The sequence below is a fragment of the Dreissena polymorpha genome, chromosome 10 (assembly GCF_020536995.1).
Source record: "Dreissena polymorpha isolate Duluth1 chromosome 10, UMN_Dpol_1.0, whole genome shotgun sequence".
NCBI classification, from domain to species: domain Eukaryota; kingdom Metazoa; phylum Mollusca; class Bivalvia; order Myida; family Dreissenidae; genus Dreissena; species Dreissena polymorpha.
The window spans coordinates 82,987,534-83,014,861 of record NC_068364.1 but is presented as its reverse complement, the minus strand read 5'-3'; the positions used below and the strand labels follow the sequence as shown (position 1 = coordinate 83,014,861).

The following is a 27,328-nucleotide window of genomic DNA, read 5'->3' as shown; positions in this document are numbered from 1 at the left end:
CGTCGTTATTAATGTAACGTACATGAAGAACCGCAATTCGCGTGCGCACCATTATTACGGGCTAGGGATCTTAAGTTTAGCCAAATTACTCTTAAATGTGTTATTCGTGTAGATATTATACTGTATTTAAATCTTTGCATTCTTACAGAAATTCAACCATTAATCCCAACTGACGGATATAGCATCGTGCTTTGGACTTTCAGATAACGGCTCTATTATGTTCATGCTGCTTGAAACTGACATTAAGTCTCTTTAAGACTCGCATATATTTTGATATTTCAACGCCGTGACGTTTTAATGTGAGTGTTTTGATAGCTGATTGCTTGAGAGGATTTCACAGAAACCATGCGATACGCCGAGTACATGCTCAATTTAGCTCGCATTCTTAATGAGACATCAAAGGCCTCGCCGCCACTGTTTACAAAACACAAGTAGCGTATATCTCACTGTAGCCCCGCCAACCGGCCAATCCACGACGAGTGATCGAGTCGCCGAGAAGATCGATTGGCCAGTGTATTCTTTCATGATCATAATTGTATTAGCGCTGTAATTAAACTCGACAATATTATGTTGCGTTTATAAATTGGCGGTCTCTTTGATTTCTAGTTGACAGTGGTACATTCGGCGCGAGCGGACTTCATTCGTTAAAACCTCCTGGTGACATAGCCGTGATATATGGCTCTCAGTGGTGGATTATGAGCCAGTGCTGTACAGGCATTAGTGAATTAGAGGCATGTCAACTATCTGTAGAGAGGCACGCGTGGGGAGGGACTAAGGAAACACTACACCGCAGATTGTATCTGTCGCTAGAAAGATACCAAACTATATAAGGTTTATTTTACAAATTAATTGAATTATTCCTTTGAAGTTGGAATTTTTGCGTTCGTGGATATATGTTACATGTGTAAGTAAGATAAAGAAGTAAAGCGATATTTACTTTTGCTTAAAGATTAAAATTGTCTTTGAAGTGTGAGGCTAATCTGAAGCCGCGAAATGTTGATTGTGTTGAAACATTGTAAACTTGCCGGCGTACGGCGAAGGTAACTCGTGTATTGAAGTGCGTGTGGTGAATACGATTTAGTGTGGATGTATTAAGGATGCTCGTAGCGAAGTAAAAAAAATATATAAATGAAATAATATAAATGAAATAGAATATAACTCGGCGATAAAGTATACATCCACCTCCTACATTTCAATGTGACCCTTTCTCTCGTCAACACATGTGTGTCAATGTGTTATTATGCTACCAATTCTGGCGGCAAAACTCAGTCTGCTGTGCGGACGGACGAACAGTGCGTCCATGAAATACATCGACAATAGCTCGGAGCGACATGACAGCTTCTTCCGGTACGCAACGGAAGAGGAGCGGTGGGCGGACGCCGCCTTCATGTACATCCGGCGCCTCGATTGCTCGGACGCCACGGACGCGTTCTTCACCACTAAACGGGAGTGCGGTAACCTGGTGACGATCCCCCGCGAGGAGATGAACGTCTACCTGGCCCCGCCGTCAATGTTCGGCTACAAGTACAAGACTTTCCTACCCGATGAGCCCCTCTCCCGGGGCGCGAGTCACGACGGCGTGCTTGTTATTGACCCCTACCCACGGGCAAACTTCGGTCACCTGGTGTTAGTGTTCCACATAGACACCAGCGTTAGCCCCAGTGACTGCTATGACATGGAAGGACAGATACTGGGTAAGTCGCAGTGACTGCTATGACATGGAAGGACAGATACTGGGTAAGTCGCAGTGACTGCTATAACATGGAAGGACAGATACTGGGTAAGTCGCAGGCGTCAGCGCGCTCGTCTTGTTTAGGCCGTATAATGCACTAGGTATGCCATCACCCACCGTGTTCAAGTGTTGGGCGTAATACATTGTTTAAACGTTACATACCCGTTTTAAGTATTATACCAATCCACGTATTGATCTATCAATGATTTAAATACAATAATTGCCTGAAGAAGCCCCTATGTTTTGTGGGCTTTTTTACCCACTTTTATCGTTGTAGTAGCAAAAGAGTTAGGTATTCGGCTATAAAAGTATATTATTAAAATGCAATATCGCTTTCCTAAATGAAGTATCCCCTGTTGTAATACACTTCTCCATGGCACATTTTATTTTATTTTTTTATTCATTATAAAGCATATATTGTATACATAATAACATGTTTTTTTCTACTTGCAAACAATGGTTCTAACAAAGTATACAAAAACTATGCCTGATAAAGTTTTAGACCTTGGTGTGAGACATTTCGATCTATGACAACAGTAGGTGTTCTGATATATATTTTTAATGATCTTATACAATTGAAAAAAACAAAAACAATAATACTAAAAAATATTTGAAAAAGATAACTTAAAAAAAGAGTGAATAGTATAGTATATCCATGGCACATTTTACCAATTGTGAAAACAATACAATTATCTCAGTAGTCGTTTTTGTATCAAATTTGAAGCCCCATTCCAAGTATAAAAAGTATATGAGCCTTGTTCTGAGAAAACTGGGCTAAATGCATGTGCGTAAAGTGTCATCCCAGATTAGCCTGTGCAGTTCGCACAGGCTAATCAGGGACGACACTTTCCGCCTAAACTTGATTTTCGGTAAGAAGGGACTCCCTTGAAACTGAAAATACCATAAAAGCGGAACGTGTCGTCCCTGATTAGCATGTGCGGACTGCACAGGCTAATCTGGGACGACACTTTACGCACATGCATTAAGTCTAGTTTTGTCAGAACGCGGCTCATATAGTTTGTCCCGAATGACTACCTACAATTCCCATTTGAAGGTTTTCAAAATAATAATATTCAATATTCAGTGCATTGCCTTATCTAGTTCTTTAAGTTAAACTTGAGTAAATATAAAACATTATAGACTATAGAAAACATTTTTATGATCAAGTATCGCTTAGCAAAACAAAATATAAAAATACGCGAATTTCCACATTTTAGTCAAAACTACGCTGTTTTTCCCAATACAAACAGCCGCTGCCCCATTTCCGAAATGGTGAGAGAAAAAAAACACGGTACTTGTGAACGTGTCGCCAAGTACACAGTGTAGCCCGACACCTCCCATCCCAGCATTGTAACTAATGATAGTTGTATGATTGTACACACCCGTGGATTACTAGTTACTACAATTACTAGTATCGTGTTATAAGATTCAAATTGCTTCAGTAATTATACACTCAACTTACCCGCAATTGAACTGTTTCATTTTGGGGTCGTGTAAAATTAAGCTCTGGCTATATCCTTGAGACAATATTTCATAGCGATCCATAGCAAGGATCTCAAATACGTGCCCTGATTAGAATACATGTTACAGACTAAACATGCGTGGTAGAACCAATGCTCATAATTTAACATGCGTGGTAGAACCAATGCTCATGATTTGACATGTGTGGTAGAACCCATGCTCATGATTTGACATGTGTGGTAGAACCAATGCTCATGATTTAACATGCGTGGTAGAACCAATGCACATGATTTAACATGTGTGGTAGAACCAATGCTCATGATTTAACATGCGTGGTAGAACCAGTGCTTATGATTTAACATGTGTGGTAGAACCAATGCTCATGGTTTAACATGTGTGGTAGAACCAATGCTCATGATTTGACATGTGTGGTAGAACCCATGCTCATGATTTGACATGTGTGGAAGAACCAATGCTCATGATTTGACATGTGTGGTAGAACCAATGCTCATATTTAACATGTATGGTAGAACCAATGCTCGTGATTTGACATGTGTGGTAGATCCAATGCTCATGATTCGACATGTGTGGTAGAACCAGTGTTCATATTTAACATGTATGGTAGAACCAATGCTCGTGATTTGACATGTGTGGTAGAACCAATGCTCATATTTAACATGTGTGATAGAACCAATGCTCATGATTTGACATGTGTGGTAGAACCCATACTCACGATTTAACGTATGTGGTAGAACCAATGCTCGTGATTTGACATGTGTGGTAGAACCAATGCTCATGATTTAGTATGTGAGGTAGAATCAATGCTTGTGATTTGACATGTGTGTTAAAACCAATGCTCATGGTTTGAATGTGTGGTTAAACCAATGCTCATGATTTGACATGTGTGGTAGAACCAATGCTCATGATTTGACATGTATGGTAGAACCAATGCTCATATTTAACATGTGAGGTAGAACCAATGCTCATGATTTAACATGTGAGGTAGAATCAATGCTCGTGATTTGACATGTGTGGTAGAACAAATGCTCATGATTTGACATGTGTGGTTGCACCAATGCTCATGATTTGACATGTGTGGTAGAACCAATGCTCATGATTTAACATGTGAGGTAGAACCAATTCTCATGACTTGACATGTGTGGTAGAACAAATGCTCATGATTTGACATGTGTGGTAGAACCAATGCTCATGATTTGACATGTGTGGTAGAACCAATGCTCATGATTTGACATGTGTATGAATGAAACGCACAAAGATTCCCCAAATATCCATGTCCGTTTCCTGATTAAAAAGACAATGTTCAAGATTCAACATGTGTATATTTCAATATAAATGACAGTTCTTAAGTCCATGTCCTGATTACCAAAGCTCTTGATTAATATTGTGTTTAAATAAAAGTACTCTAAAAGAACGGAACATTATCGAAATTGAATCAATGTTCCAACCCATTTATGCCTAGCGTCTAAAACAAGGCCTTGGCAAACAACGTAGACCCAGATGAGACGCCGCATGATGCGGCGTCTCATCAGGGTCTGTGCTGTTTGCGTAAAGGAATTTCTGTAAGAAATATTCTAAAATAGAAATAAATATACTAGACATTCCTAATTCTGGAAATAAAGTGATCCAATTTAGAAGGATTAGAGAGTTCACTAGATTCTTGCGGGAATTTTCTTGGTTTAGTTATACAACCATAGAGTACACTCACAGAGAGTCATTTTCTAGGTTTAGTTATACAACCATAGAGTACACTCACAGAGAGTCATTTTCTAGGTTTAGTTATACAACCATAGAGTACACTCACAGAGAGTCATTTTCTAGGTTTAGTTATACAACCATAGAGTACACTCACAGAGAGTCATTTTCAGGTTTAGTTATACAACCATAGAGTGCACTCACAGAGAGTCATTTTTAGGTTTAGTTATACAACCATAGAGTGCACTCACAGAGAGTCATTTTTAAAGTTTAAAGTTTAAAGTCGCTGGTTATCATGTGTCGTCGCTGGTTATCATTTCGTTTCTGGTTATCATGTGTCGTTGCTGGTTATCATGTATCGTCCGCTGGTTATCACGTGTCGTCGCTGGTTATCATGTGTCGTCGCTGGTTATCATGTCGTCGCTGGTTATCATGTCGTCGCTGGTTATCATGTGTCGTCGCTGGTTATCATGTCGTCGCTGGTTATCATGTCGTCGCTGGTTATCATGTCGTCGCTGGTTATTATGTGTCGTCGCTGGTTATCATGTGTCGTCGCTGGTTATCACGTGTCGTCGCTGGTTATCATGTGTCGTCGCTGGTTTTTATGTGACGTCGCTATCATGTGTGGATTGCAACTCGGACACGGCACTTACAGCACATGGTAATTTCTTGTTTTGTGTTTGTTGCGAATTTGTGTCGAGTCAATTTCATTTGTTGTATCTCATATTGTTGGTTAATTGCCACAAGTAAAGGACCACATGCTACTAGGAGATTGTTATACTGCAGTTGCAGCAGAAGTTTCACATTGCCTACCATAATTTAACTTCGCTCTGGGAAAATTGGGCTTAACGCCGCATGTGTGTAAAGTTTCGTCCCAGATTAGTCCTTGCAGTCCGCATATACATGTAATAGTGTTTGCTCTGCTCAGCATGTTCATCCCGAACACAGTATAATCTGGGACGCCACTTTACGCACGCACATGAAGTCTCGTGTCCCAGAGCACGGTTCAAATATAGAATCGTGGACCATACAAAATGCGATAGTATACATCTAAAGCCAGTATACATTATATATTTATAGATAATCCACACAGTCGCATATTAATGTTTAATAATCTACGCTTGAATACAAGCGCACTTATAAAGGAACTACTCGCAATATCAACACAGGTCGACTCATATTCATAAGACAAATATGAATGTATGGAATAAGATTCGCTCATAGCCGAGCTAGATTCGCTCATAGCCGAGCTAGATTCGCTCATAGCCGAGCTAGATTCGCTTATAGCCGAACTAAATTCGCTCATAGCCGAGCTAGATTCGCCCATAGCCAAGGTTAATTCGCTCATAGCCGAGCTAGATTCGCTCATAGCCGAGCTAGATTCGCTCATAGCCGTGCTAGATTCGCTCATAGCCGAGCTAGATTCGCTCATAGCCGTGCTAGATTCGCTCAAAGCCGAGCTAGATTCGCTCATAGCCGAGCTAGATTCGCTCATAGCCGAGCTAGCTTTGCCAGTAATTGTTGAACTGTAGAGTCGCTTTTTTAACCCATGGAAGACGAACAGTGATCATTGTTGAACAAAACCATCATTTTCCGCCCGTGAAACGGAGCTCGAATTGGATATAAAGTATAACGGATTTGTAACAAATTGAACTTCAATTTATAATTCGGTTTTAAATAAGTCCAACTATCATTTCGCTACAACGACTGGTGTTGATACGTACAGACAAACGAACAATCACCTGGGCACACCACCGCGTCATCCCCGACTTTGAAGTGCCTCTAAGCTGTCACATCACAAGCATCGTTCCCCGCAGTGAATCATGGCCTGTTAGTTAATGTGTAGCCACATATGACGGCTTATGATGGTCCCATTAATATAACAGTGGCTGGTTTATGTTCTTGCGTCTCCAAGAGGATATATATGTACGCTTCTCTCCATTGATGTTCTTGTAAGTGGTACATAATTTAATACCTAAAACAGTGTGCTGACAGGTGTTCATTAATTTTCAATCATCACGAGAATGTGCACATATTTGTTACGACAATATTTGGAAAATTTACAACTTAATTTACGTATACTTTACAAAATTATATAACCGCGTCGCGTATGTACGTTGCAAGTGAGCGCCGTTCTTGTAAATCTGTGCACACAGCGTTTGCGTGAAATTTCATCCCAGAGTAGACTATGGAGACATCACAGGCTAATCAGACACGACACTTTCCGCCTTACCTGAATTTTCGTCAAGAAGGAACTTTAGTTTAAAATATTCCGTAAAAGCGGAATGTGTCGTCCCTGATTAGATGCGCTTACTGCACAGGCTAATCTGGGATGACATTTTACGCACATGCATTAAGACCAGATTTTCCAGAACGATGCTCAAATGCAGACTGCTATTAAGTAAATGCAAAAAAAGTTCGACAGCGAAGAAACTCGAAAAATCTGTTGACTTAAACAGGTCCAGGTTCGTGCCATGGTAGCGCATAGAGTTATGTATTCGAGTCATCGTTACGCCTTGAGTTAGGTATTCGAGCCATGGTAACGCATGAAGTTATGTACTCGAGCCATGGTAACGCCTGGAGTTATGTACTCAAGCCATGGTAACGCCTTGAGTTATGTACTAGAGCTATGGTAACGCCTGGAGTTATGTACTCGAGCCATGGTAACGCCTGGAGTTATGTACTCGAACAATGGTAACGCCTGTAGTTATGTACTCGAGCCATGGTAACGCCTGGAGTTATGTACTCGTGCCATGGAAACGCCTGGAATTGAACTCACGCCATGGTAACGCCTGGAGTTATGTACTCGAACCATGGTAACGTCTGGAGTTATGTACTCGAGCCATGGTAACGTCTGGTGTTACGTACTCGAGCAATGGTTACGTCTGGAGTTATGTACTCGAGCCATGGTAACGTCTGGAGTTACGTACTCGAGCAATGTTACGCCTGGAGTTATGCACTCGAGCCATGGTAACGTCTGGAGTTACGTACTCGAGCAATGTTACGCCTGGAGTTATGTACTCGAGTCATGGTTACGCCTGGAGTTATGTACTCGTCTTTCTTATGAGACAATTCGATGTATAAGTTGCTTCATGGCGAACACTTCAGAGATACGGGATGTCCCGCGTACCATGGACTATTTTCTAAAACAAAACTAACAAATCTTTTAGTGACATGATGTCGTCATTTGATCTCAATGTGAGATCGCTTAAGATGGGAAAATTGCACTGCAAAATAGTTATATCCTTCTAAATTGGATCAATTTATTTCCAAAATTAGGGATGTCCTGTTTATTTATTTCTATATTTAGAATATTTCTTACAGAAATTCCTTTAAGCAAACAGCGCAGACCCAGATGAGACGCCGCATCATGCGGCATCTCATCTGGGTCTAGGCTGTTTGCCAAGGCAATTTTTCTAGACGCTAGGCATAAATGGGTTAATTCAACGAGTGACTTGAAACGCACACTTACAATTGCTGGGATTGTTAACAATAATGTCTAGAGGTTATTTTCAGCGGTCGGTCCAAAATTGTCACTTTTAAACACTGAACTGACCATATGGGAGAGAAACTCTGAGCACTCGGTACCAATGCACCACACACCACGCCTATGTAGCTCTATTTTCAGCCTCCAGATATTCACAGGTAATTGGAAACCACGTGACCCGTGCCACGTGCGGAATGCTCCTCTTGGTGGGTGTTACCGCAGTGGCAGTCTTTTAAATGATTTCTGCTTTTCAACTGTACTTGTTTTTCTAATTCAAACGATTGTTGCTTTTCGATTCAAATAATATACAGTCCTCTTTATTTCTGTAGTCGTTATCTTAACCAGTATGCGTATGGCGTGTACTTTACAGCAGACGCGTCTTACCTCTTCTGCGAAATGTGGGATTAATGCATGTGCGTAAAGTGTCGTCCCAGAGAGGCCTGTTCTGTATTACACTTTCCGCTTAAACTGGATTTATGCTGAGAACTTCATTTAAACGAACAATTCCACGAAAGCGGAAATAGTCGCCCCTCATTAACATGTGCTGATTGCACAGTCTACTCGGGGATGACACTAAGCCCACATGCATTAAACCCAGTTTTTAAAGAACGAGGCTTAATTAATTAACGCCAGGTCTCTTAGAGGTAGAATAAAAATTAAAAATAAAAATTCACTTTGTTCCCTATCATTATGTTTTTAAACAGGAGCGATAGACTAGATTGGGGCAATTGAGATAATTTGTTACCGATCCTCACCACGTCGTCAAGGCGCCTCCAGTACTATCACAATGTGCGTCCCTTACGCGTTTATTTGTTTGTGGAAGTCACTTGTTCTCATGGCGCACGTGCTTCCAGCGCAAGTGTTCTCTGGTTACGGATGCACGTGACGATCGCGGTCGGTGGAAGCTTGTACGGCCTGCGCGCACACACCGCCTCGGGAAACAAGCTCGAGCGTTCCGTGTGCTGTAGCATAACACCAGACACCACTTCGAGCTTAACAAAGGGAACAATAACAGAACAATAACATCATCTCCATTTTTAAAGTGTACAATGTTGTTTGAATATACTTTGTAAATCAGTCTGTTGCTAATGAGTCGATGCCAATAAATGGTCCGCGACATAATTATGTTTTTGTTTCTGTTATCTTCAATTATCTTTGCTTCATTGCAAGTTATGCAATATCAAAGTTCCAGTAAAAAGGCATAGCGATGAAAATTTTCACAATTTCAATAAGTCTCCAACTGAGCCTTTCAAATATAGATTGTTCACGAACGTGAACAAGCGCATCAGAATTGTTTTTATAAACTATCATAAGGGTGAAACAGCACCCGATATGTGTTAAAATGACTTGTTCGCGGGTGTTTGTGTGTTTTAGAAAAATGTCATTGCATATGTTAATTAACAAATATATAATCTTTTAAATAGTCTCCATCAATTATAATAGCAACAAGGGACCTATAAAAGCAAAAGCTAATACTTTACCACTGCGCCACACAAGCTTAAGATTGTGTTGTTGAAATATGAACGCTATACTACTCAACTATGAACGCTATACTACTCAACTATGAACGCTATACTACTCAACTATGAACGCTATAATACTCAACTATCAACGCTATAGTCCTCAACTATCAACGCTATAGTACTCAATCATCAACGCTATACTACTCAACTATGAACGCTATAATACTCAACTATTACGCTATAGTACTCAACTATGAACGCTATACTACTCAACTATGAACGCTAAAGTACCCAACTATGAACGCTATAGTACTCAACTATGAGTGTTATTGTACTCAACTATGAACGCTATAGTACCCAACTATGAACGCTATATTACTCAACCATGAACGCTATACTACTCAACTATCAACGCTATAATACTCAACTATGAACGCTATAGTACTCAACTATGAACGCTATAATACTCAACTATGAACGCTATAGTCTCAACTATGAACGCTGTAATACTCAACTATGAACGCTATAGTACTCGACTACGAACGCTATAGTACTCAACTATGACGCTATAGTACTCAACTATGGACGCTAAAGTACTCAACTATGAACGCTTTAGTACTCAACCATGAACGCTATAGTACTCAACTATGAACGCTTAAGTACTCAACTATGAGCGCTATAGTACTCAACTATGGACGCTATAGTACTCAACTATTAATGCTTTATTACTCAACTATGAACGCTATAGTACTCAACTATGAACGCTATAGTACTCAACTATTAATGCTTTATTACTCAACTATGAACGCTATAGTACTCAACTATGAACGCTATAGTACTCAACTATGGACGCTATAGTACTCAACTATGAACGCTTTAGTACTCAACCATGAACGCTATAGAACTTAACTATGAACGCTATAGTACTCAACTATGAACGCTATAGTTATCGACTATGAACGCTTTAGAACTCGACTATGAACGCTTTGGTAGTCAACTATGAACGCTTTAGTACTCAACGATGAACGCTATAGAACTCAACTATTAATGCTTTATTACTCAACTATGAACGCTATAGTACTCAACTATGAACGCTATAGTAATCAACTATGATCGCAATAATACTCGACTATGAACGCTATAGTACTCGACTATGAACGCTATAGTACTCAACTATGAACACTATAGTTCTCAACTATGAACGCTAAAGTACTCAACTATGAGCGTTATTGTACTCGACTATGAACGCTATAATACTCAACTATGAACACTATAGTACTCAACTATGAACGCTATAGTACTCAACTATGAGCGTTATTGTACTCAACTATGAACGCTATAGTACCCAACTATGAACGCTATAGTACTCAACTATGAACGCTTTAAAACTCAACTATGAGCGCTACAGTACTCATCTATGTACGCTATAATACTCAACTATGAACGCTTTAGTACTAAACTATGAACGCTATAGTACCCAACTATGAACTCTATAGTACCCAACTATGAACGCTATAATACTCAACTATGAACGCTTTAGTACTCAACTATGAACGCTATAGGACTCAATGTATTGTCAAAAATTATTGAGGAAAAGCATTACAAATGCTTTATTATTTCACAAATGTTGATTTATGATTATCAAATAATGAACCATTTTCTTTTAAGCAATATTCTTAGTTAGCATTTTTGTTTGAATCTATGAGAAATATTTTGAAAATGTTACAATCGAAATTTTACCAAACTGTAAAAAAAATCCTTTTTACGGGCAAAGTTTGTACTTGAGTACAAAATTAAGAGCTTTAACATATCCTACTAGATTTCTTATGGCATATCTGTATGAAAGGATAACTATAATTATAAATGATTTTTTCTAGAATCCTTTCGCTCATTTAATATACAGGGTAGGAAAGGGAGTTAATTAACTTCAACTGCAGCGTTGCTTGACGACTACTGCTCTAGGGGTGTATACTCTTATTATAAAACACATTTCATTCAGACTAAATATTAAGGCTCACACGCAAACAATACAACGCCGAAAACTCGATTTCACGACGAATAAAATGAGACATTATTTTGCGTTTTTATGTGTAGTGTTTTAGCGATTTTTGAGGATGCGGTTCGCATTCTCTTTTTTGAAAATCGAATTTTATTGAAGCGCTTTACGAATTTCATTATGTCTCTGAGTTATAAATTATTCTTCAAACATTATAACCCGAGCTGTTAATTCTGTACTTGCAGGTCACCAGCAATGTCTGACGTTGGCGTTACGTAAACGCTGTAAGAACGCGTTAGAGCGACGCTCCAAACGGAGAAACTTCGCTCGACGTTGTGAGATAAACTTTCTGCCTGTCGTCCAATACGACACCGGCGGTCAGCCGTCTGCGGCGACATCATATTCCTCTCCGGACGCAGTTCAGCCGGCTGCCGACGCCATCGGTTTTGAATCGTTTCCAAGCAAACGAGAAAACCACCTCGAATGCCGTTCCGGGTTCGCGGGATTTGGAAAGTGCCCGGATATCCGGTCCGTGGAGGAGACGTCCGAGCTGATATGTAATCCCATCCGTGACAACACCCAACGCTGCTCCACCACGCACGAGACGGTCCATACGAGCTGCCGGATGTTCGAGATCTGCGATCAAGCGGTGATTCTATCGGGCGGCTGGAATCGCATCACTTCCGGTCGCCGCCATCAGCGTAACGTTGAGTTGTTCTATTGGATGCTGCGAGAGAACGGGTTCAAGAGACGCAACATCAAGGTGTTCTTTGCCAACGGGGCCACTGGGGTTCACAGTGAGTACCGGTATATGTATTATACAGCTATAGTATATTTAAGTTGTCCTTAACTTTAAATGCGTATCGGGGTACCTGAACAGATACAAAAAAAGTATTCCTTCCTGGGTCAGGATCGACCTCCCATCGGCAATCCAAGCGGACGGCGTTTCCATTACGCCAATATTTACCGGTAGGTGACGTCATTAATACTTCATCTGCCCGTTTACGTTGGTTTAAGGCTAATAACGATCATTCCAGAATTATTGGAAAGATATTTAAGATATTTCATGTAGCATTGTTAACAGACCGCATTGTTAACAATGCCATGGACAACAATGACAAAGAAATACTTATAGGTGTGATAATTCTGAGATTAATGCATGCATGCAGTCCGCACAGGTCTATTAATGCATGCATACACGAATGCAGTCCACACAGGTCTATTAATGCATGCATGCAGTCCGCACAGGTCTATTAATGCATGCATGCCGTCCGAACAGGTCTATTAATGCACGCATGCAGTCCGCACAGGTCTATTAATGCATGCATGCTGTCCGCACAGGTCTATTAATGCACGCATGCAGTCCGCACAGGTCTATTAATGCCTGCATTCAGTCTGCACATGTCTATTAATTCATGCATGGAGTCCGCACAAGTCTATTTATGCACACATGCAGTCCGCCCAGGTTTAATAATGCACGAATGCAGTCCACACAGGTCTATTAATGCATACATGCAGTCCACACATGTCTATTAAGGCATGCATGCAGTCCACACAGGTCTATTAATGCATGCATGCAGTCCGCACATGTCTATTAATCATGCAGTCCGCACATGTTTATTAATGCATACATGCAGTTCGCACAGGTCTATTAATGCATGTATGCAGTCCGCATAGGTCTATTACTGCCTGCATATAGTCTGCATAGGTCTATTAATGCATGTATGCAGTCCGCACAGGTCCATTAATGCATGCATGCAGTCCGCACAGGTCTATTAATTCACGCATGCAGTCCGCAGATGTCTATTAATGCTCGCATGCAGTCCACACAGGTCTATTAATGCTCGCATGCAGTCCGCGCAGGTCTAATAATGCATTCATGCAGTCCGCACATGTCTTTTAATGCACGCATGCAGTCCGGACAAGTCTATTAATGCACACATGCAGTCTGCACAGGTCTATTAATGCATTCATGCAGTCCGCACAGGTCTATTAATGCACACATGCAGTCTGCACAGGTCTATTAATGCATTCATGCAGTCCGCACAAGTCTATTAATGCACACATGCAGCCTGCACAGGTCTATTAATGCATTCATGCAGTCCGCACAAGTCTATTAATGCACACATGCAGCCTGCACAGGTCTATTAATGCATTCATGCAGTCCGCACAAGTCTATTAATGCACACATGCAGCCTGCACAGGTCTATTAATGCATTCATGCAGTCCGCACAAGTCTATTAATGCACACATGCAGCCTGCACAGGTCTATTAATGCATTCATGCAGTCCGCACAAGTCTATTAATGCACACATGCAGTCTGCACAGGTCTATTAATGCATTCATGCAGTCCGCACGGGTCTATTAATGCACACATGCAGTTCGCACAGGTGTATTCATGCATGCAGGCAGTCCGCACATGTCTTTTCTCAGCGCAAATAGGTGGAAAGTGTAATCCCTGAATAAGCCTGTGTGGACTGCATGTTTAATTCTGAAGGTTAAACTTTACGCACATGCATTAAACGCGGTTTTCCCAGAATACGACTAATTCGAAATTTTTGTCAGAAGCCTACAACTTCAGAAGTACATCTGCATGGCGAAATACAACGTGGACCAATAGCAAATCAATAATGCGCCATTTATTTTAAGTGTATGAGTAAAACATGTTGGCAAATCGCCTCATGGTTGCAGGGTCCTATTAATTTGTGGTTTATAAATAGCCAATCCACTCACACAGGTGCATCAATGGTTGTATTTTTCGCCTTTTTGGCTAAGTCGGTAAGAAAAAGCTTGCCATGGCTTTCTTTGAACGTTCGACACACCTGATGTCTCGGCTTTGTATGTTTTTTTTTTGTTAAACAAGTTTTTCTATCTGCATAATTTATGAGTGTGTTGATGCAAGTGTGTCACGTAGAAGAGACATGAATTCTTTACGTTTGTTAAAATCATTACGCTAACTGCTATTTGTTGTTATGTATGTTTGCTGCTGTATTCAGATAATGTTTTAGTTTAATGTCGACACTGTTTACGGTGTGAGACACGTAATACAATTTTAAATAAATTAGCCTCTGTCTGTGAAAACGGGGCTGAATGCATGTGAAAACAGGGCTTAATGCATGTGAAAACGGGGCTTAATGCATGTGAAAACGGGGCTTAATGCATGTGAAAACGGGGCTTAATGCATGTGAAAACGGGGCCAAATGTATGTGAAAACGGGGCTTAATGCATATGAAAACGGAGGTTAATGCGTGTGAAAACGGGGCTTAATGCATGTGAAAACGGGGCCAAATGTATGTGAAAACGGGGCTTAATGCATATGAAAACGGAGGTTAATGCGTGTGAAAACGGGGCTTAATGCATGTTAAAACGGGGCGTAATATATGTAAAAACGGGGCTTAATGCATGTGAAAAATGGGGCTTAATGCACGTCAAAACGGGGTTTAATGCATGTGCGTAAAGTATGGAAGAGATTTTCTGCCTTGACTAGATTTTCGATAAGAAGATATTTACTTTAAACTTAACAGTCAATGAAAGCATAGCATGTCGTCTCAGATTAGCCTGCATTAAGCCCCGTTTTCCCAGAGCGAGGTTCATATATATTTTCATTATAAGCTTGCCTGCAAGGGCAGATCCATAATGGGACAGGGATCCGCTCACTCTCTGTTAAAATGAATCACGACACTAATAAACCCCTGGAAAATAGAAAACAAACAATTACATTCAAGCATTAAAACGGTATTATCCCTATGAATACCTGATGTGTGTTCTTAACGATCCTCATACGTGAGTTGGTACGTTTTCCTCAAGACAACGTCCATCGCCCTCACACTACTTAGGGGGAAGGGGTCCGCAGCCCTTAGGAGGGGGAATTTTCGCGGTGTTTCCCTTTTTAGAGGATTTTTTTATTTACTCTCTCATTATTACATTTGTACATGTTTGCACTATATTCATTGCATTTTTCATAATTTAGTATGTTTGCAAAGATAAAATTGAAATAGAATTGAGATATAATAATCATGAGACACATATTTCTATTAAAAAATGTTGTTTTTTGTGTTTTTGTTTAGGGGGGAATTTTTCCCCCCATAAGGGGAAGAAAGTAATAGATTGAGGGCCCTGACGTCTATGACAACGTCATATTCGTTAACTCCACCAGAAGTATTAGAACTGTGTTGATGTACCTTAATAGAACTGTTAGTGGAAATGCGGAAACGTGTCTCGTTTTAACCCATTAATGCCGAGTGGACTCTCCCATCCTTTTAAATTGGATGATTTATTTACAAAATTAGGGATGTCTATTATATTTATTTATATATTTAGAATATTTTTTACAGAAATTTCTTTAAGCAAACAGCATAGACCCTAATGAGACGCCGCATTATGCAAAGTCTCATCTGGATCTACGCTGTTTGCCAATCCCTTTTTTTCTAGACGCTAGGCATAAATGTGTTAAATGAATATATATTATTTTTTAATAATTACTATTTGAAATGCTGCTTAAATCTACCGTCCACGAATTTCCCTAAGGGTTTACGGAGACGAATATTTTCAGCATCAGATCCCATGTTTTGGGTTTTCTTAGCGACGATCTGGGGCTACTTCGTATCTTATAATAATGCTTTAAAAGCCATCTAGAACTGTAGATGCCTTATCGGACTTGCAAATCGAAAACTTCCGCATTATGCGGACTGCACAGGCTATTATGGTATGAAACTTGACGCATTTGCACACAGCACCGATTTCACAGACGGTGGATCAATTAAAAACAGACTACGCACATGCATGGTACCTATTTTAATAAAATCGTAATTATAAATGAAAACTTTCCAATGCTAGGCTTCAATGGTCCGCTTTGTGTGTATATATATATATATCATTCATACTGATTTCCCTTACAGTAATTTAAGAATTTTTTCCTGCGTTATTAGAAATTGTAATATCTATGGCAAATAAAGGTCGTGACGTCCGTCCGACTTGGCATGGGTAATCCGTCAGGATTCGTTTCCGCCATGTATTTGTGAAACCCTTAATAAATTTCAAATACGTAATATTAAATGACAAGGTGTTGGGTTGCGTTGCGTAAATCTCCCGCGTTCGTTTTTGAAAGGTCAAGGTCGAAATTCAATAAAATATGTTTTACCCCTCTATCACGATATCAATATTTAAATATTACGTCAGAATTCGGGGTCAAATGAATCATTTTATGTTGGGTAACATAACTTGTTGTTAATGTAGAATGCTAAGATGGGTTTTTTCTGTGCATTTATTGTTGTCTTCTTCTGACATTGATTTGCTTTCCTAAAATACCGTCCCATATAAGCCTGTGCAATCTAATCAGTGACGACACTGTCCACTATTAAGGGATCTAATCAGTGACGACACTGTCCACTATTAAGGGATCTAATCAGTGACGACACTGTCTACTATTAAGGGATCTAATCAGTGACGACACTGTCCACTATTAAGGGATCTAATCAGTGACGACACTGTCCACTATTAAGGGATCTAATCAGTGACGACACTGTCCACTATTAAGGGATCTAATCAGTGACGACACTGTCTACTATTAAGGGATCTAATCAGTGACGACACTGTCCACTATTAAGGGATCTAATCAGTGACGACACTGTCCACTATTAAGGGATCTAATCAGTGACGACACTGTCCACTATTAAGGGATCTAATCAGTGACGACACTGTCCACTATTAAGGGATCTAATCAGTGACGACACTGTCCACTATTAAGGGATCTAATCAGTGACGACACTGTCTACTATTAAGGGATCTAATCAGTGACGACACTGTCCACTATTAAGGGATCTAATCAGTGACGACACTGTCCACTATTAAGGGATCTAATCAGTGACGACACTGTCTACTATTAAGGGATCTAATCAGTGACGACACTGTCCACTATTAAGGGATTTTTCGTTTAAAGGAAGTCTCTTCCAACTGAAAATCAAGTCAGTCGGAAAGTGTCGGACAGCACAGGCTAATCTTGGACGTCACTGTACGCACATGCTTAAAGCCCCGTTTCCCAGAGCGCGTATTTAAGATATACGCTTCTTTTATATCGTTTGAAAACTGTGATATTTGTCTTCTGTAATCAACGTACCGGTAGTTATTGAGAACTACGACTCGCTCTTCAAAGTGCCCCGTGTCACCGCCCGGTAGGTGCCCCGTGTCACCGCCCGGTAGGTGCCCCGTGTCACCGCCCGGTAGGTGCCCCGTGTCACCGCCCGGTAGGTGCCCCGTGTCACCGCCCGGTAGGTGCCCCGTGTCACCGCCCGGTAGGTGCCCCGTGTCACCGCCCGGTAGGTGCCCCGTGTCACCGCCCGGTAGGTGCCCCGTGTCACCGCCCGGTAGGTGCCCCGTGTCACCACCCGGTAGGTTCATGTCACCGCGACGTGTATGTCCCTGATTGATGCCTGTTTGATCACAGCTCTAGTAGCTTGATGACAATTAGATCCTGTCCAACAGGCGAGATCAAACAACGCCCGATCACTTTAAAATCTCCATTCGATAGTCGTTGTTTATTTACCGATGGAAAAGAGAAAATGGGATATTTAGATAATTCGTTTCTCGCGTCATAGATGTTGAGATCAAAGAGAGCCGCATAAACAACAAGCATGTTGTGATATCCCTGTAATAGAAGCGAGTTCAAAGGATCGCTATCATAAATATTGAAGTAGCATGGATAAATATTTATGTTCTGGATCCTACTTGGCCTATCTTCCCTCGGCCCAAGCTGGAAGCCTGGTGTTTTCGCGACGGGTTCATTGAGGGTGTTGCAAACAACGCATTCGTGTAGAAATTAAAACAAATTACAATTTTACGACACAAGTTTGAGTTCACTCATAATTACTACATTATCGCCATTATTATACGTATTTAATGTTAGCATTTCACACTATACCTCTCTGCCTTCCTCTGAACGACAAAGCTGTGGAAGAATTGAAGGAGTTAATTAAAGGCGGTATTTCACATGACACCATAAAATTAAAACAAATATTTTGTTGTAACGGTTCAACCACTCATGTAAGTATGTCGTTTAAATTACTAGAAAATATATCACCTTATATCAACACCCTCTACTGTTTATTTGAGTCGCGTTCTGAGAAAACTGGGCATAATGCATGTGCGTAAAGTGTCGTCCCAGGTTAGCCTGTGCAGTCCGCACATGCTAATCAGGGACGACACTTTCCGTTTTTATAGTATTTCCGTTTAAAGGAAGTCTTTTCTACACGAAAAGTTAGGCGGAAAGTGTCGTCCTTGATTAGCGTGTGCGAACTGCACAGGCTAATCGGGGACGACACTTTACGCACATGCATTAAGCCCAGTTTTCTCAGAACGCGACTCATTAAACGGCCTTACAACGATGCGATCGATTGATTACGTCTATTGATCATTAACTACCCTCACCTGTAAGTGAACTTTTGCCCTCAAACGTTATTGTCTTTACTGCCTTTTTAATAAATCATTGGTAACGTTTAGTTTACTTGATGACATAATGGTACAAAAGGAATATAAGAAAATAGTATATTATATTTTGTATTTTGCCAACACGTGTGGTTCATGAACCATTTTATAATCTCTGCAAAAACTGGAAGACTCTGACATGTGCTATACATTGTGCTCATATTTGTTTCTTAAAAATCATTTGAAGAAAAGACAAGATTAGATTGCGAGTTACATGGACATCAAACATGACCATTTTGACCTCAGTGATAGGCTGTGAGAAAAACATGGCTCGTGTGGCCGATGTATACTAATAGAAACAAAATCCCGAACATTTAAAAGCGGTCTATCAGAAAAGAAAACAAAAATCAATTCTCAATAAACGCCAGTGCGTTCATGGTGTCGTTACTATATTCCTTGTTGGTCGGCGACTTCAAACACCGAGATCAAAGGCGGCATTTTCCATCGCCTTTGATGTTAATGAATGCTGTAGTTTCGCTTTGACTGTTGGTTGTTGATAATTGTCACAGTAATCCCTGTTTGATTACTCGGTGTAGTGTGACAGATAGGCAGAGACTGGCCGCCAGAGACCTGCCTGCCTCGGCGCCACATGGGAGTCATCGCACCACAACATCTCATATTAATAATTGACAAACAGAGACAATTATTCGAAAATTATAACTGGATACATTTTATAACAAAAGAACACGGTTTAAATTACAACGTTCTATTTGGCTTGTTATGTCCAGTGAAACCATATTAGTCGCGATATGGGAAAACTGGGCTTAATGCATATGCGTAAAGTGACGTGTCAGATTAACCTGTGCCTTCCGCACAGGCTAATGAGACACAAAATGTTCCGCCAATTGAAGAAATCAACAAATGGAAGCGGAGCATGAAAACTGCACAGGCTAATCTGGTACGACACTTTACGCATATGCATTAAGCCTTTCCCACAGGCTAATATGGTACGACACTTTACGCATATGCATTAAGCCTTTCCCACAGGCTAATCTGGTACGAATCTTTACGCATATTCATTAAGCCTTTCCCACAGGCTAATCTGGTACGACACTTTACGCACATGCATTAAGCCTATCCCACAGGCTAATCTGGTACGATACTTTAAGCATATGCATTAAGCCTTTCCCACAGGCTAATCTGGTACGACACTTTAAGCACATGCATTAAGCCTTTCCCACAGGCTAATCTGGTACGACACTTTACGCACATGCATTAAGCCTATCCCAGAGCGCGGCTCTGAGTTATAGTTGTCAGACACGAAAAATATACGAACATTATAACTTGATACATGTGATAAAATATACTATCTTTTATATGTATATATTCGCATTATAATTCTCGGAGAAAATGCATAATAATTCAATGCAGAATAAATCGCATCGTTGCATTCACGAAAAAATAAAATTATATTATGTGGCTTTTTTATATCTGGTTATATCATATAAAAGCCTTCAGCTTCGTTTTCTTTATATATCATATCATATATAATTAAAAACACATGTATTTTAAAAAGTGCTAATACTTAGTGAATCTTCGCATAAATATTTTCATATTGTTTTGACATTTTAAATTAAAATTGTATTAACCCAGTTATGCCTAGCGTTTAGAAAAAAGGCCTTGGCAAACAGCGTAGACCCAGATGAGACGCCTCATGATGCGGCGTCTCATCAGGGTCTGCGCTGTTTGCTTAAAAAAATTTCTGTAATAAATATTTAAATATAGAAATAATTATACTAGACATCCCTAATTTTGGAAATAAATTGATACAATTTAGAAGGATGGGCGAGTCCACTAGGCATAAATGGGGTAAAGAGGACGTGGCTAACATGAAAACATGTCCATGATCCCGTGTTGTTAGGAACAAAGCTGTATGCTCCCTATACTAAGGGTGGTCTTTCGAATTATTTTGCTTTTTTTAGTGCCGGGCGAGCACCCTCATCAGGTACTTCCGGCCGCCATGAAGCTGGCCTTCCGGTACCACGTGCAGACCATGTGTCGCACTGTCCATTGCGTGGACTCTCTTCTCATCTACATGAATTCGCCCACTAAGACTGACGGCACGTCGCTACTCTGGGACGTCAACGGGGACGGCATGGTGAGTAGGACGTCAGCGGGCTGGTTATATGAGACTCGCTCTGAGTAAACCAGGCTTAATGCATGTGCGTAAAGTTTTGTCCTAGATGAGCCTAATCAGGAACGACACGTTCCGCCTTTATGATATTTTTCGTAAAAAAAGTAGAATCCTGATTATGCGTACAATCTTGTCCCTGATTAGCCTGTGCACACGGCACATTCTAATGTGGGATGATACTGTACGCACATGCATCAAGCCCAGTTTTCACAGAACGCGGCCTATTTCATTTCTGGGTAGGTAAAGAAGGCGGCTTATGTATGTAAACAAGCTCAGACTCTATTTGGAATCGATGCATTTAAAGTAAACCTTCAAACCATAACATATTGATAAGAGGTTACGCGGACTTGTTGAAAATCGTAACATAAAAAATTTGTTTTTTTGCGCCCTTACCTGTCAATTTTGCTGCGCATCTGGCTTATTAAAAAAATATTTTCAATTCATGTTTGGTTGTTTTATGTACTTTACGACAAAGACTGTTTATTTTTCCACTTTTATTTATCACTAATACCTACCAAGTACAACAACATGACCAGATTTTATTAAGAAACTTATGGTAGTATATAAACTATAAAGCACTGAATGCGTTTGGCAGATACGTTCAATACATGTTCAATACATGAAGACAACATTTGTTTGTTGACGCTTCTGACCTGTATTTCGTGTCTCGCCTTTTTTGGTGGTGGTGGGGGGGGGGGGGGGGGCATCCGTCGATGAACTGTTAAAAACTTAAAAGTATTGGGGCATTATCTGCCTTTTGAATATATATTTTATTGTATTTTCATTGTCATTAACGTATGCTCTTGTGTGTTAAGAGCTTATTTTAGGGGAATTGTGATAATTATATTTAAAGAATTTGGGTCGGTCATTTTTGGATTTTGTCTTAAAGTCGTTGATCGATCCCACATTAATGACTGAACAGTGTCGGTAGAATATTGACCAGTATCAGAGCACAAAACAAAAAGTATCAACTAGCACAGGATCGTTCAGCTGCTGTTGTTCGCTGCAGGCGGAGGCGGGGGAGCAGTACACGGTGGAGGAGCTCCAGGACGACCTGGCTTCCTGTGCTGCCCGGAAGGTCCATCTCGTCATCGACCAGAGCTACAGCGGCGAGATCGCGCAGGTAATACACCACTGTGACGTCAGCAAGATGTATATTGTGTCTCTGCGTGTCCGCGCGCAAATTGTGTTAGAATAATCCTTGTACCGTCATGTTCCCGCTAGCAAAATGCGGTTTTAACTGAATCGTATGAAACCTGTTGTTGCAGTGTAAAACTCCACCTGCCCTTCAAATCTCATCGCGCTTATGACACCACGAGTCATGCAATACAATATATGAACCGCGCTCTGGGAAAACTGGACTTAATGTATGACCGCGCTCTGGGAAAACTGGGCTTAATGTATGACCGCGCTCTGGGAAAACTGGGCTTAATGTATGACCGCGCTCTGGGAAAACTGGGCTTAATGTATGACCGCGCTCTGGGAAAACTGGACTTAATGTATGACCGCGCTCTGGGAAAACTGGGCTTAATGTATGACCGCGCTCTGGGAAAACTGGGCTTAATGTATGACCGCGCTCTGGGAAAACTGGGCTTAATGTATGACCGCGCTCTGGGAAAACTGGGCTTAATGTATGACCGCGCTCTGGGAAAACTGGGCTTAATGTATGACCGCGCTCTGGGAAAACTGGGCTTAATGTATGACCGCGCTCTGGGAAAACTGGGCTTAATGTATGACCGCGCTCTGGGAAAACTGGGCTTAATGTATGTGGTGAAATATGGTCTATGATTAGCCTGAGCAGGCTGCTAATCTGAGACGACACTTTCCACTTAAATGGCTGTTTTGGTTTTTACAGAAGACTCTTCTTTGAGGAAATCCAGTTTAGGCGGAAAGTTTCGTCTCTGATTAGCCTGAGCCCGAGACGACACTTGACGCAATGAATTAAGCCCCGTTTTCCTATCGCAAGACCCATATAATTACTAATTGTTTGCGCGCTGCAGGCCTTTCTCGTAGTCGGCAGATTTCAAAGTATTGTGAATGTGTGTAAATGTGACGGAATGTATCCATAGCTAAATAGAATTTCAATATATATATTTTTTAAGAAATCCAATATGCATAATACCTTCTGATTCAAATAATAAATTCAAGATATATTTTTATGAAAATCAAGAAGAAGATTTGATGCGGACTTTTTAACATAACAAAGTTTATCCCGAATATTGGCAAATATGACACGGTAATGACCCACCTATCGCACATCTTTCTGTTACACACCAGGTGTTCAAAAACTCTCCCGTACACGAGAACGTGATCGTGTTCGCCAGCGGGAAGGACCACGAGTACAGCTACGATGACGAGTTCACTCTACACTGGGTGCGAGCCAACCACCGCAAAGACTGTACGCGAAAAATTCACCAGGTAGGTCACTGGGTGCGAGCTTACCACGGCAAAGACTGTTGTCGCAAAATTCACCGGATAGGTCACTGGCTGCAAGCCAACCACAACAAAGGTTGCCTCCCCTGTACGTATATCACCAGCTATCCCTCCCCTGTACTTTTATCAACAGCTATCACTCCCTTGTACGTTTATCACCAGCTATCCCTCCCTTGTATGTCTACCCTCCCTTGTATGTCTATCACCAGCAATCCCTCCCTTGTACGTTTATCACCAGCCATCCCTCCATTGTACGTTTATCACCAGCTATCCCTCCCTTGTACGTTTATCACCAGCTATCCCTCCCTTGTACGTTTATCACCAGCTATCCCTCCCCTATAAGTTTATCAAAAGCTATCCCCTTAAACGTTTACCAACAGCTATCCTCTATACTATTATCACCAGCTATCCTCTATACAAGTATCACCAGCTATCCTCTATACGATTTTCACCAACCATCCTCTATACGTTTATCACCAGCTACGCTATATACGGTTATCACCAGCTATTCTATGTACGTTAATCAACAGCTATCCTCTATATGGTTATCACCTGCTATTATATGTACGTTTATCAACAGCTATCCTCTATACGATTATCACCAGCTATCCTCTTTACGAGTATCACCAGCTTTCCTCTATACGATTTTCACCAGCTATCCTCTATACGTTTATCACCAGCTACCCTATATACGGTTATCACCAGCTATTCTATGTACGTTTATCAACAGCTATCCTCTATACGGTTATCACCAGCTACCCTTTATACGGTTATCACCAGCTATCCTCTGTACGAGTATCACCAGCTATCCTCTATACGATTTTCACCAGCCATCCTCTATACGCTTATCACCAGCTACCCTATATACGGTTATCACCAGCTATTCTATGTTCGTTTATCAACAGCTATCCTCTATACGTTTATTACAAGCTATCCTCTATACGATTATCACCAGCTATCCTCTATACGATTATGACCAGATACCCTCTATACGTTTATCACCAGCTATCCTATATAAGTTTATCACCAGCAATGCCCTCATTACGTTTACAGGACAGCGCTAAAGAGGTGAAGGGCTCCTCGCCGGTAATGAGGGAGGGCGACCAAGGTACCATACAATCCACAATCTTCGGGGCGCCATGTGACGTCACACCGGAGTTCTCCGAGCAGGAACTACGTGAGAACTATCTGGGCTGCCAAAACCTGCCGACCGCTGAGTGGCTCAAGGTGCTCGCCTCCAGCAAGGGCGACTAGTGTCGGAATCCAGGGATCCAGGCTCGTTTGAGATCTTAAGACGTTTTATATACAACTGAATTGGAGTATAAAAAATGGACTATCATTATCAGCATGTTCCTGAAAGAAAGGGCGCATTGAAAAATTATATCGAAGGAATAAGAAAACTTACCGAACTTCAGTAATTCTAACAGTGGTGCTTAGGTATTATGTCCATTCAAAATGCGTCGTTATGTATATATGTCCTTCCATGTTTTATAAGCCGAGCACCAGTGCCGCCGTACTGTGATATGTGGGACGAGCTGAAAGAAGCACCAGTTTCAGTGAATAATGACGCCATCGATCGACGACATTATAAATTATTAATAAGTCGCAATTGCGTAGTGGATATGTTTCCGCCTAGCGACCGGTCTCGGATTCTTCAGAACAGCCCGAAGGACACCAATTACTGGTTCTATCCTGGAAACTGACTCGAGAATAGCTCAACAAGACTCGAGCTTTCGATTTAATTGAGCTTACATGAACAGTTTTAAACCAAATTATTTATACTTTTTAAAATGTGTTTGGTTGAATTGGAAACGTTAATGAAACTGTGTGCAGCGTGTTCTGCAAAAATGCCGTGGGGCTGATAGTTTGTCCTGTGACGATAGCAGATGTAGCAACACGCGAATACACATATAAATGTGTTGCTAAATATACGAGATACGTTACGATACATATGTGTGACGCATAATACTATTAAATGCGTGTCTCATTAGAATAAATGTATGTGATACGTGCTATAAATGTATTACTTATAACAATATAATTGATACGTGAGACGCGTTACAATAAAAGAGTGTAACACAAGACTATTGCATTTGTTGACACGTGATAATCATCAGCGTGTCACGTGAAGATACACGTGTAAGACAATGTACGTGAACGTTGTGGACGGTGGTGACAGTCTGCCAATGCTGTCACAATGCGCACCATAAAGCTGCACGCGAACTTCTTGTTTAGCACTCGAACATTGAACATTTCGGCCAGTCTTTTTGTGTTCTTAGCTTCGTAGAATCATAAATTCGTATTCTACACGTTACCCATTTCCTGTTACGCCGTAATATGTGTTTGCTATTCACGCGCTGTGATTGTCAGTATTTATTTTCTGTCTTTTTTATTTCCAGCGCAAGACATGTATACTGTACATATATACTGTATTGTTAAATTGTCTGTATACAGCTGTTGTAATTTCAAGCTACAATAAAATGTTTTGTTTTACAAAATGGTCATTTGGTTTATTCCTTTTTCAATGCATACACTTTCGAAATTTTAACGAAAAAAGAAGAAAATTAAAGCATATTCAACAAACGAAAATAAACAATACAATTACGGCATTTATTTTGACCAACATTGTCTGTATTTATCATTGTTCAAATGCACATAATTATTGGAACTTAAGTGCAATACAGTGATTATTAGAGAACACATTTGATGGCGATATTAACGTCACATTTACCAGCGATAATGACGTTATATTTAATAGCAATAACATCGTCATATTTAATAACGATAATAACGTCGCATTTATTAACTGTAAAAACGTCACATTTGAAAGTGATAATGAGGTCACATTTAACCTTGTTTAACCAATCAACTCATTCTCCGTTATCCGACGTGTCCCTCATCTGGAATCAAAGTGTCTACAACATCATGCATACCGCCTATTGAAAATGCTCTATCCTCGTTCATATTCTATTGAATACTACCAAATTTTAGTATTCGAAGCCCATTAATAACTCTTCCCGCTGGAAATAACAAATACTTTCTTGTATTTTTATTTTGTTGAAATTTGTACTGCTCATCCACATGCTGTTTTCCTATGTTGTTTTTTTTAATATATATTTTGGCAAATATTTGCCATTCTTTTGTGAAATTATTGTCATGGACAAATCTATATGAAACTTTGAATGTATAAAGCGTGCATTGAGACTTGTCTGGGTATTGCGTTTGTTGCTAGTCGGTTCAAGGTTAAAGTCATGTTACTAAAAAATGTTTCTGCTTGCCTTTTTGATTGACATATTGCAAATCTAGTGTACGTATGTAGTTGACATGAAACTTAGCTTGAAATTGATTGTGGAGGCAGTCAAGTCAATGTTAGTGTAAAACTGTTGATTGTGGAGCCAGTCAAGTCAATGTTAGTGTAAAACTGTTGATT

General features: G+C 40.5%; 1 protein-coding gene across 3 annotated transcripts in view; it reads left to right on the top strand.

Annotated features, from left to right (window-relative positions):
* LOC127847478 (uncharacterized) overlaps positions 1–26,396 on the top strand; it is a 122,827-nt gene extending 96,431 nt beyond the window's left edge. The window contains exons 1-6 of one of the 3 annotated variants that reach the window (XM_052379399.1): positions 1,258–1,694; positions 12,098–12,649; positions 21,254–21,429; positions 22,475–22,588; positions 23,743–23,883; positions 24,952–26,396. In XM_052379399.1, the coding sequence (XP_052235359.1) occupies positions 1,301–1,694; positions 12,098–12,649; positions 21,254–21,429; positions 22,475–22,588; positions 23,743–23,883; positions 24,952–25,152 (1,578 nt within the window). In that variant the 5' untranslated portion in view covers positions 1,258–1,300 and the 3' untranslated portion in view covers positions 25,153–26,396. Of the gene's footprint in view, positions 1–1,257; positions 1,695–12,097; positions 12,650–21,253; positions 21,430–22,474; positions 22,589–23,742; positions 23,884–24,951 lie in introns of those variants that run through there. The other 2 variants (XM_052379397.1, XM_052379398.1) reach the window with 2 other exon arrangements.
* Positions 26,397–27,328: the final 932 nt, after the last annotated feature.